The following is a 12,559-nucleotide window of genomic DNA, read 5'->3' as shown; positions in this document are numbered from 1 at the left end:
GTTGAAACATTGTCCAGCTCGTATGCTTGGAATAAAAATTTAATTTTTCCAGGCAGATGTACCGTCACTATCGTGAATCCCCTTTTTTCTAATGCAAACCTAATTAAAGATTTTTTTGTGCATAACTTAAATGTATGCGACTGTAGTTTTTTTATTTTTTTTTAATCAATTGTATTTGCCACTTGCATTTGTTCAAATCTTCTTTGAGTTTTAATTATTTTCTCAAATTTTATGAATAAATTTTAATTTTTTTCTAATTTTGTACAAATTTTGAAAAACGCTGAAATAGGTGTCCAACCAAATGGTTCAGAGAATAGGTGTACAAATTTTCAAAATTGTATCTGGTCAACTTTTTGAGTTATTGACATTTTCTCAAATTTTATGAGAAAAAAATGGTCTTTTTTCAAAAAATATTTTTTTTCTCAAAATTTTGTACAAATTTTGGAAAACGCTGAAATAGGTGTCCAATCAAATTGTCCAGAAAATCTATGTACAAATTTTCAAAATTGTATTTAGTCAACTTCTTGAGTTATTGACATTTTCTCAAATTTTATGAGAAAAAAAAAGTTTTTTTTCCAAAAATATTTTTTTTCTCAATATTTTGTACAAATTTTGAAAAACGCTGAAATAGGTGTCCAATCAAATTGTCCAGAGAATATGTGTACAAATTTTCAAAATTGTATCTGGTCAACTTTAAGAGTTATGGACATTTTCTCAAATTTTATGAGCAAAAAAAAGTTTTTTTTCCAAAAATATTTTTTTTCTCAAAATTTTGTACAAATTTTGAAAAACGCTGAAATAGGTGTCCAATCAAATTGTCCAGAGAATATGTGTACAAATTTTCAAAATTGTATCTGGTCAAATTTTTGAGTTATGGACATTTTCTCAAATTTTATGAGCAAAAAAGTTTTTTTTTTCAAAAATATTTTTTTTTCTCAAAATGTTGTACAAATTTTGAAAAAGGTGTCCAACCAAATTGTTCAGAGAATATGTGTACAAGTTTTCAAAATTATATCTGGTCAACATTTTGAGTTATGGACATTTTCTCAAATTTTATGAGAAAAAAATTGTCTTTTTTCCAAAAATATTTTTTTTCTCAAAATTTTTACAAAATTTTGAAAAACGCTGAAATAGGTGTCCAATCAAATTGCCCAGAGAATCTATGTACAAATTTTCAAAATTGTATCTAGTCAACTTTTTGAGTTATTGACATTTTCTAAAATTTTATGAGAAGAAAAGGTGTTTTTTTCCAAAAATATTTTTTTTCTCAAAATTTTGTACAAATTTTGAAAAACGCTGAAAAAGGTGTCCAACCAAATTGTTCAGAGAATATGTGTACAAATTTTCAAAATTGTATCTGGTCAACTTTTTGAGTTATGGACATTTTCTAAAATTTTATGAGAAGAAAAGGTGTTTTTTTCCAAAAATATTTTTTTTCTCAAAATTTTGTACAAATTTTGAAAAACGCTGAAATAGGTGTCCAATCAAATTGTCCAGAGAATATGTGTACAAATTTTCAAAATTGTATCTGGTCAACTTTTTGAGTTATGGACATTTTCTCAAATTTTATGAGAAAAAAATTGTTTTTTTCCAAAAATATTTTTTTTCTCAAAATTTTGTACAAATTTTGAAAAACGCTGAAATAGGTGTCCAACCAAATTGTTCAGAGAATATGTGTACAAATTTTCAAAATTGTATCTGGTCAACTTTTTGAGTTATGGACATTTTCTCAAATTTTATGAGAAAAAAAATTTTTTTTTTCCAAAAATATTTTTTTTCTCAAAACTTTGTAAAAATTTTGAAAAACGCTGAAATAGGTGTCCAACCAAATTGTTCAGAGAATATGTGCACAAAATTTCAAAATTGTGTCTGGTCAACTTTAAGAGTTATGGACATTTTCTCAAATTTATGAGAAAAAAATGTTTTTTTCCAAAAATAATTTTTTTCTCAAAATTTTGTACAAATTTTGAAAAACGCTGAAATAGGTGTCCAATCAAATTGTCCAGAGAATATGTGTACAAATTTTCAAAGTTGTATCTGGTCAACTTTAAGAGTTATGCACATTTTCTCAAATTTTATGAGCAAAAAAAAGTTTTTTTTTCCAAAAATATTTTTTTTCTCAATTTTTTTTATAAATTTTGAAAAACGCTGAAATAGGTGTCCAATCAAATTGTCCAGAGAATATGTGTACAAATTTTCAAAATTGTATCTGGTCAACTTTTTGAGTTATGGACATTTTCTCAAATTTTATGAGAAAAAATTTGTTTTTTTCCAAAAATATTTTTTTTCTCAAAATTTTGTACAAATTTGGAAAAACGCTGACATAGGTATCCAACCAAATTGTTCAGAGAATATGTATACACATTTTTAAAACTGTATTTACTCAATTTTCTAATTTATTTTCAAAATTCTGTACAATTTAAAAAACGATTCCTAAGTACTATCCCGGTGCATTCATCAACTTCTTCAACGCACAATAAGTGCCTTGAATATTGCTTAACTCATTCCCGGTGCATTCGCCATAATATCACAAGAAAAACGGTACTTACGTTCGTACTGAGCTGCGACGTCAACGTATGCACTTTCTCCTGGGCCTCGCTCAGTTCCCTCCGTAGTTTCCGGATTTCGTGAGCCTGTTTCTCCTCCGCTGACGAGTATAAACTGGATGCGGTCGACACCAAGCTGATCGACGAACCATGAACTACAACAAAAAAAATTGTCGAAAAAACTGCTCTAAAACTGCCCTTTAGAATCACTTACGTTCGTCATTTTTCGGTATACTGTGCCTGGGCGTGCCGCCATGCGTGGGACTGAGAGGGAACGTCCTGGCATTACCGGGAGCGGGACTAGTGGGCTGTGACCAATGCGATAAACTCCCAATAGGGAGACAGTAGTACGGTTCCGTTTCCGGTTCCGTGTTCCTATGCAACATGGAGGGATACAGTTTCTCGGATTTGGTTGATCTGCAAATTCCATTTTTTTTTTTTTAATTAATTCTTTATTGAATGTCTTAATGATTTAAGGTGGTGCTAAAAAAGTAACGGTGAAAGCTGACCGAAACATGCAGTTGCCAAATTTAATCATGCCATAGCATCGGTCAAAGTATTATGGGTTTTTAAAATAGATTAATTGTGGCAACTGCTTGTAAAAGCGAATTTTCCATGTAAAGATCCTTAAAAAGCGCAGAACTCACAAAAGCGAACAGTTCAACTTTAGGAAGCGTAATTGGGTACTTTTTTTGTAATGATAATAAAGCTGAAAACGGTGCACCACACTTTTGTCTACCTGGGAAATGTCCGGTCTCGAAGATAGCTGAATGAAAAATTGACTAAATTAATAATATAAAATGAGACGTTTTTAACGAAAAGTCTACAAAGCATTACAATATAGGTCCAAATTAAAGCATTACCTTTTTTTAAGTAATTTGTATTTATATATTACCATTTTTGGTAGGTTAACCGGCTAACGAAAGCAGGTCATAACGTACCGGGTGGATTAAACTATCATAATTTTATTGAATTTTCTAAAATGTATTATATTTTATATGCTAAATAAAGATTATTATTATTATTATTATTAATAATGTCTGATCGTGTCTTATCTAGTGAACTACAGACTTTCTTATCCGGCTTGTAGGACCATAACTCCCGTGTTAAAATTTTTAAGTACGATTTAAAAGTGGTATCTTCCTGGTGCTGCCGCCATAGAATCGAACGACTCAGGTTTCCCATTTATTTTGTTTCATGATATCACATTAAAAAAATAACTTTTTCTGTGATAATTTTTCACTCTGAAAATATTCAGTTTTTCAAATTTTTTATAGAATAACTTTTTGTTCCAAATTAAAAACCCTGTCAACTAATACAACTTTCGTGAAAATCGATGGAAAATTGAGGGAATTATAACTGTTTTTCTACTTGGGAGTCTATTCATTTTACACATTTTTTTATATTTAATTTTTTACTCGGAAAATATCTAGTTTTTCAGTTTTTTTTATAGATACACTTTTAGAAAAAAATAACCGGTCTTTGAAACAGCACTTTCATTTTTTTTTTTGAAAAATACTGAAATGTGTCAATAAACATTTATAGAGACCGCGTACCGAAATTTTCAATATTGAATTTTGAGTACTTTTTCGAGTGATGAACATTTTCCGGAACTCCGAGCTTTTTTTCTTAGTATTATTCAAAAATTTCAAAAAAACCTGAAATAAGCGTCAAGTGACATTGTCTAAAGAGTATGTACGCGAATTTTCAATTTTAAATTTTTTTTAGTTTTTCTGTTATGAGCATTTTTAAAATTCATCGATTTTTTTTTCAATCAAATTTTTTCTCAGTATTATTTAAAAATTTAAGAAAAAAGATGAAAATAAAGTAATGAGAAAATTTTCAAAAAAAGTTGGATTTATCACAAGAATTGGAAAAAATTTGACAATGTACATCAAATTGAAACTTTACAACGCCATTGCTCTTCCTCATTTACAGGTCTGTTCAACATTATTGTTTAACCTGCCACAGTATAGAATTGACCAACTGGAAAGAATTTAAAATAGGGCTATGAGACTGATTCTAAATTGTAATCGTTACACACCTGTTGTCTCTATGTTGGGTGTCCTAGATAATTATTATGTTGTATGTACATCAAAGAATTTTATATAACGTCTATTTGTTTATTTTTAAATTAAAACATCAGATGCTCCCCGATTATATTTGTAATAAATTAAGAGTTTTTGGAGATATACATAACTATAATACGAGAAATCGTATAGACTTCATACTGGTCGACAGATGTAACACAACCCAAGCAAACATAAAAAGTTATTAAACATAACAAGCTTTTGCTAAATAAAGATATTATTTATTTCAATTAGTAAAAATAAATATGAGTAGTATTTAAATTATGACCATTTTTTTTTCGAATTTTCAATTTTTTTTCAACAATATCCAAATATTTCAAAAAAAAAACTGAAATAAGTATTCAACGAAATCGTTTGAAGAACATATATTTAGTATATCGAGAGAATACTAAATATCGAAACTTTTGACCCTAACTTTCTTATTTTAAATGGGACATTTGGTATATTATTAATTATTTTGATAGAAAATAATATTCTGAAAACAAAAGATACTCTATTTGCTACTTTTTGTTTTATACTCACATAAAAAAATAATTTTTTAAAATAGGGTCCTATCCCAAGAATGCGTTGAAATTTTTAATCAAGTAATCACGGAAAAAAGATTTTGTATTGCATTTAATGACTTATAATAATAAAGATTAACTTACGTTTATTGTTAATATGGGTATCAAGATAGTATAGTAGCAAACAAATTGTTTATGTAAGCGGATTTGTTGTCTACTTTTTTTTGTTAATCTTATGGTTAAAATTCGTGAAATATTACTATCAATAAATGAGTTGCAATAAAAACGTCATGAAAATGTATTAAGTGTATTCTTGATTTTTATCTAAAAATGTAGTTCATCAGCGCCGTATTATGGTTAAATAAATATAAAATATTTTGGTGAAGGAATTTTCTGTAAAAAACCTCGACAAATATCAAAGTGACGATAGATAGCGCTTTAAGGGTGTTGAAAGGATTAAATTAAATTGAAAAAAAAATTAGGTCTGTATTTAAAAAAAATTAATGGTCGCCAGAAGCCAAAACGTCAGATTCAATATTAAATCATACCGAGTTGTACAGCAAAAAAAGTGGCCATGGAAATGTGTTTTTCATTTTGAGTTATCTTAACAAACAAAGCCAAAAATAAAAAAATCAAAATTGAAAATTTTGGTTTTTGTCGAATATTTTATCGAAGTATTTCGGAATTCCCGAATAATTTTTAGTCATTAATGATTTGTTTGCATATAAACTGAAATTATTGTCGCAGAGCCAGTCAAACAGGTGGTGATTTAGATTTATTGAAGAAGATTTTCTCCAATTAAATAAATCATTGTGTTATCCGCAAATAATCCACTTTTTTCATATAACAGAAATAGTAATGGCTTCAACACTGTTCCCTCCCATAACCTCAGACAAACAATTGATAAACTTAACACGGTGGACTTTTTTTTTTTGAAAAAACACTTGCCGCACCTTATGCTATTGCTGCGACTGAGCCGCGAGGGCGAATCCCTAAGAAGGCGCGCGTGTGTAAGGCTACTTCTGTGACCTGGAAGACTGGTAAGGCTCTCCATGCTATCGGTTTCGGACAGTCGGGGCGCCACCGAGTAAGTATTACTAAAAAAAAAAATAATAATTCCACGAAACCGGTTTTTTTCCCTTTATTTTTGAACCTGTGACGTAACCAAGGGGCATAAGGACTACAATTCTCGATGGCCTGGGTATCGCTCAACGATCCATCGCTCGCTTTCGGTCGCATCTGTCTCATCACGAGACCGTACTCCTGATGGACGCCCCCTTTCGGCAAACTCTGCGAACCCATCATGAGACGCTCCCTTACCGACTGCGACAGTTGATTGGCGGTGTTGCCGGTCAACGAGTACGACTTAAATTGGGGCGGAGAAGGTTCTAGGAGGATCGCGATAAAACGATTAATTGAAATGCAGGGGGCTTTCTCCCTAATATAATACTCACTGTTTGATTGTTGTAAATCGCTTGAACACGTTTGGGTACCTCCGGAAACTTTGACTTTGGTGCGTGGGACCGCTGATACGGACGCGGTTTTTCCATTGTGATTTTGAATACCTAAAATTTTTAAGCGTATTAGTGTAATAACGTGAATTTTTAGATTTTTGCATATCTTTTTAGACACTATTTAATTACATACGAAAAGTTCAATTACATACAAAAAAATACATTTCAAGATGATTCAAGGCATATTAGAGAAGTGAGATGCGGTAGAATGTCAAATAATGGACTTTTGACCCCCTTTTTGGTATGAAAACCTCTTTGAGACTCAGGAATCATTGACGATCGCAATGAATTGATGGTTCACGTCTGTAATTGGTTCAATTACAAATGAAAAGTGACATTTCAAGATGATTCATGGCATATTAGAGAAGTGAGATGCGGTAGAATGTCAAATAATGGACTTTTGGCCCCCTTTTTGGTATGAAAACTTCTCTGAGAGCCAGGAATCATTGACGATCGCAATGAATTGATGGTTCACGTCTGTGATCGGTTCAACTACATACGAAAAGTGACATTTCAAGATGATTCATGGCATATTAGAGAAGTGAGATGCGGTAGAATGTCAAATAATGGACTTTTGACCCCCTTTTTGGTATGAAAACCTCTTTGAGACTCAGGAATCATTGACGATCGCAATGAATTGATGGTTCACGTCTGTAATTGGTTCAATTACAAATGAAAAGTGACATTTCAAGATGATTCATGGCATATTAGAGAAGTGAGATGCGGTAGAATGTCAAATAATGGACTTTTGGCCCCCTTTTTGGTATGAAAACTTCTTTGAGACTCAGGAATCATTGACGATCGCGATGAATTGATGGTTCACGTCTGTGATCGGTTCAATTACAAATGAAAAGTGACATTTCAAGATGATTCCAGGCATATTAGAGAAGTGAGATGCGGTAGAATGTCAAATAATGGACTTTTGACCCCCTTTTTGGTATGAAAACCTCTTTGAGACTCAGGAATCATTGACGATCGCAATGAATTGATGGTTCACGTCTGTGATCGGTTCAATTACAAATGAAAAGTGACATTTCAAGATGATTCCAGGCATATTAGAGAAGTGAGATGCGGTAGAATGTCAAATAATGGACTTTTGACCCCCTTTTTGGTATGAAAACCTCTTTGAGACTCAGGAATCATTGACGATCGCAATGAATTGATGGTTCACGTCTGTAATTGGTTCAATTACAAATGAAAAGTGACATTTCAAGATGATCCAAGGCATATTAGAGAAGTGAGGTGCGGTAGAATGTCAAATAATGGACTTTTGGCCCTCTTTTTGGTATGAAAACCTCCCTGAGACTCAGGAATCATTGACGATCGCAATGAATTGATGGTTCACGTCTGTGATCGGTTCAATTACAAATGAAAAGTGACATTTCAAGATGATTCCAGGCATATTAGAGAAGTGAGATGCGGTAGAATGTCAAATAATGGACTTTTGACCCCCTTTTTGGTATGAAAACCTCCCTGAGACTCAGGAATCATTGACGATCGCAATGAATTGATGGTTCACGTCTGTGATCGGTTCAACTACATACGAAAAGTGACATTTCAAGATGATTCATGGCATATTAGAGAAGTGAGATGCGGTAGAATGTCAAATAATGGACTTTTGACCCCCTTTTTGGTATGAAAACCTCTTTGAGACTCAGGAATCATTGACGATCGCAATGAATTGATGGTTCACGTCTGTAATTGGTTCAATTACAAATGAAAAGTGACATTTCAAGATGATTCATGGCATATTAGAGAAGTGAGATGCGGTAGAATGTCAAATAATGGACTTTTGGCCCCCTTTTTGGTATGAAAACTTCTTTGAGACTCAGGAATCATTGACGATCGCAATGAATTGATGGTTCACGTCTGTAATTGGTTCAATTACAAATGAAAAGTGACATTTCAAGATGATTCATGGCATATTAGAGAAGTGAGATGCGGTAGAATGTCAAATAATGGACTTTTGACCCCCTTTTTGGTATGAAAACCTCTTTGAGACTCAGGAATCATTGACGATCGCAATGAATTGATGGTTCACGTCTGTAATTGGTTCAATTACAAATGAAAAGTGACATTTCAAGATGATTCATGGCATATTAGAGAAGTGAGATGCGGTAGAATGTCAAATAATGGACTTTTGGCCCCCTTTTTGGTATGAAAACCTCTTTGAGACTCAGGAATCATTGACGATCGCAATGAATTGATGGTTCACGTCTGTAATTGGTTCAATTACAAATGAAAAGTGACATTTCAAGATGATTCATGGCATATTAGAGAAGTGAGATGCGGTAGAATGTCAAATAATGGACTTTTGGCCCCCTTTTTGGTATGAAAACCTCTTTGAGACTCAGGAATCATTGACGATCGCAATGAATTGATGGTTCACGTCTGTGATCGGTTCAATTACAAACGAAAAGTGACATTTCAAGATGATTCAAGGCATATTAGAGAAGTGAGATGCGGTAGAATGTCAAATAATGGACTTTTGACCCCCTTTTTGGTATGAAAACCTCCCTGAGACTCAGGAATCATTGACGATCGCAATGAATTGATGGTTCACGTCTGTGATCGGTTCAATTACAAACGAAAAGTGACATTTCAAGATGATTCAAGGCATATTAGAGAAGTGAGATGCGGTAGAATATCAAATAATGGACTTTTGACCCCCTTTTTGGTATGAAAACCTCCCTGAGCCTCAGGAATCATTGACGATCGCAATGAATTGATGGTTCACGTCTGTGATCGGTTCAATTACAAACGAAAAGTGACATTTCAAGATGATTCAAGGCATATTAGAGAAGTGAGATGCGGTAGAATGTCAAATAATGGACTTTTGACCCCCTTTTTGGTACGAAAACCTCCCTGAGACTCAGGAATCATTGACGATCGCAATGAATTGATGGTTCACGTCTGTGATCGGTTCAATTACAAACGAAAAGTGACATTTCAAGATGATTCAAGGCATATTAGAGAAGTGAGATGCGGTAGAATGTCAAATAATGGACTTTTGACACCATTTTTGGTACGAAAACCTCCCTGAGACTCAGGAATCATTGACGATCGCAATGAATTGATGGTTCACGTCTGTAATTGGTTCAATTAAAAATGAAAAGTGACATTTCAAGATGATTCAAGGCATATTAGAGAAGTGAGATGCGGTAGAATATCAAATAATGGACTTTTGACCCCCTTTTTGGTACGAAAACCTCCCTGAGACTCAGGAATCATTGACGATCGCAATGAATTGATGGTTCACGTCTGTGATCGGTTCAATTACAAACGAAAAGTGACATTTCAAGATGATTCAAGGCATATTAGAGAAGTGAGATGCGGTAGAATGTCAAATAATGGACTTTTGACACCATTTTTGGTACGAAAACCTCCCTGAGACTCAGGAATCATTGACGATCGCAATGAATTGATGGTTCACGTCTGTAATTGGTTCAATTAAAAATGAAAAGTGACATTTCAAGATGATTCAAGGCATATTAGAGAAGTGAGATGCGGTAGAATATCAAATAATGGACTTTTGACCCCCTTTTTGGTACGAAAACCTCCCTGAGACTCAGGAATCATTGACGATCGCAATGAATTGATGGTTCACGTCTGTGATCGGTTCAATTACAAACGAAAAGTGACATTTCAAGATGATTCAAGGCATATTAGAGAAGTGAGATGCGGTAGAATGTCAAATAATGGACTTTTGACACCATTTTTGGTACGAAAACCTCCCTGAGACTCAGGAATCATTGACGATCGCAATGAATTGATGGTTCACGTCTGTAATTGGTTCAATTAAAAATGAAAAGTGACATTTCAAGATGATTCAAGGCATATTAGAGAAGTGAGATGCGGTAGAATATCAAATAATGGACTTTTGACCCCCTTTTTGGTACGAAAACCTCCCTGAGACTCAGGAATCATTGACGATCGCAATGAATTGATGGTTCACGTCTGTGATCGGTTCAATTACAAACGAAAAGTGACATTTCAAGATGATTCAAGGCATATTAGAGAAGTGAGATGCGGTAGAATATCAAATAATGGACTTTTGACCCCCTTTTTGGTACGAAAACCTCCCTGAGACTCAGGAATCATTGACGATCGCAATGAATTGATGGTTCACGTCTGTGATCGGTTCAATTACAAACGAAAAGTGACATTTCAAGATGATTCAAGGCATATTAGAGAAGTGAGATGCGGTAGAATGTCAAATAATGGACTTTTGACACCATTTTTGGTACGAAAACCTCCCTGAGACTCAGGAATCATTGACGATCGCAATGAATTGATGGTTCACGTCTGTAATTGGTTCAATTAAAAATGAAAAGTGACATTTCAAGATGATTCAAGGCATATTAGAGAAGTGAGATGCGGTAGAATATCAAATAATGGACTTTTGACCCCCTTTTTGGTACGAAAACCTCCCTGAGACTCAGGAATCATTGACGATCGCAATGAATTGATGGTTCACGTCTGTGATCGGTTCAATTACAAACGAAAAGTGACATTTCAAGATGATTCAAGGCATATTAGAGAAGTGAGATGCGGTAGAATATCAAATAATGGACTTTTGACCCCCTTTTTGGTACGAAAACCTCCCTGAGACTCAGGAATCATTGACGATCGCAATGAATTGATGGTTCACGTCTGTGATCGGTTCAATTACAAACGAAAAGTGACATTTCAAGATGATTCAAGGCATATTAGAGAAGTGAGATGCGGTAGAATGTCAAATAATGGACTTTTGACACCATTTTTGGTACGAAAACCTCCCTGAGACTCAGGAATCATTGACGATCGCAATGAATTGATGGTTCACGTCTGTAATTGGTTCAATTAAAAATGAAAAGTGACATTTCAAGATGATTCAAGGCATATTAGAGAAGTGAGATGCGGTAGAATATCAAATAATGGACTTTTGACCCCCTTTTTGGTACGAAAACCTCCCTGAGACTCAGGAATCATTGACGATCGCAATGAATTGATGGTTCACGTCTGTGATCGGTTCAATTACAAACGAAAAGTGACATTTCAAGATGATTCAAGGCATATTAGAGAAGTGAGATGCGGTAGAATATCAAATAATGGACTTTTGACCCCCTTTTTGGTACGAAAACCTCCCTGAGACTCAGGAATCATTGACGATCGCAATGAATTGATGGTTCACGTCTGTGATCGGTTCAATTACAAACGAAAAGTGACATTTCAAGATGATTCAAGGCATATTAGAGAAGTGAGATGCGGTAGAATATCAAATAATGGACTTTTGACCCCCTTTTTGGTACGAAAACCTCCCTGAGACTCAGGAATCATTGACGATCGCAATGAATTGATGGTTCACGTCTGTGATCGGTTCAATTACAAACGAAAAGTGACATTTCAAGATGATTCAAGGCATATTAGAGAAGTGAGATGCGGTAGAATGTCAAATAATGGACTTTTGACACCATTTTTGGTACGAAAACCTCCCTGAGACTCAGGAATCATTGACGATCGCAATGAATTGATGGTTCACGTCTGTAATTGGTTCAATTAAAAATGAAAAGTGACATTTCAAGATGATTCAAGGCATATTAGAGAAGTGAGATGCGGTAGAATATCAAATAATGGACTTTTGACCCCCTTTTTGGTACGAAAACCTCCCTGAGACTCAGGAATCATTGACGATCGCAATGAATTGATGGTTCACGTCTGTGATCGGTTCAATTACAAACGAAAAGTGACATTTCAAGATGATTCAAGGCATATTAGAGAAGTGAGATGCGGTAGAATGTCAAATAATGGACTTTTGACACCATTTTTGGTACGAAAACCTCCCTGAGACTCAGGAATCATTGACGATCGCAATGAATTGATGGTTCACGTCTGTGATCGGTTCAATTACAAACGAAAAGTGACAT

General features: G+C 34.0%; 1 protein-coding gene across 5 annotated transcripts in view; it reads right to left on the bottom strand.

Moving 5' to 3' along the window:
* The window catches only part of LOC126741642 (protein sickie-like), a 146,172-nt gene that overhangs the window by 32,739 nt on the left and 100,874 nt on the right, over window positions 1–12,559 (bottom strand). For 4 of the 5 annotated variants that reach the window (XM_050448165.1, XM_050448167.1, XM_050448169.1 and 1 more), the window contains 6 exons: window positions 6,594–6,704; window positions 6,293–6,527; window positions 6,093–6,236; window positions 3,286–3,312; window positions 2,761–2,963; window positions 2,550–2,701 (listed from right to left, as the gene is read on the bottom strand). In XM_050448165.1, coding sequence (XP_050304122.1) covers window positions 2,550–2,701; window positions 2,761–2,963; window positions 3,286–3,312; window positions 6,093–6,236; window positions 6,293–6,527; window positions 6,594–6,704 — 872 coding nt within the window. The remainder of the gene's footprint in view (window positions 1–2,549; window positions 2,702–2,760; window positions 2,964–3,285; window positions 3,313–6,092; window positions 6,237–6,292; window positions 6,528–6,593; window positions 6,705–12,559) is intronic. The other variant, XM_050448166.1, reaches the window with a different exon arrangement.

The sequence above is a fragment of the Anthonomus grandis genome, chromosome 10 (genome assembly GCF_022605725.1).
Source record: "Anthonomus grandis grandis chromosome 10, icAntGran1.3, whole genome shotgun sequence".
Taxonomy (NCBI): Eukaryota; Metazoa; Arthropoda; class Insecta; order Coleoptera; family Curculionidae; genus Anthonomus; species Anthonomus grandis.
Note: the sequence above shows the minus strand (reverse complement) of the source record. Positions and strands in the feature narration are given on the sequence as shown.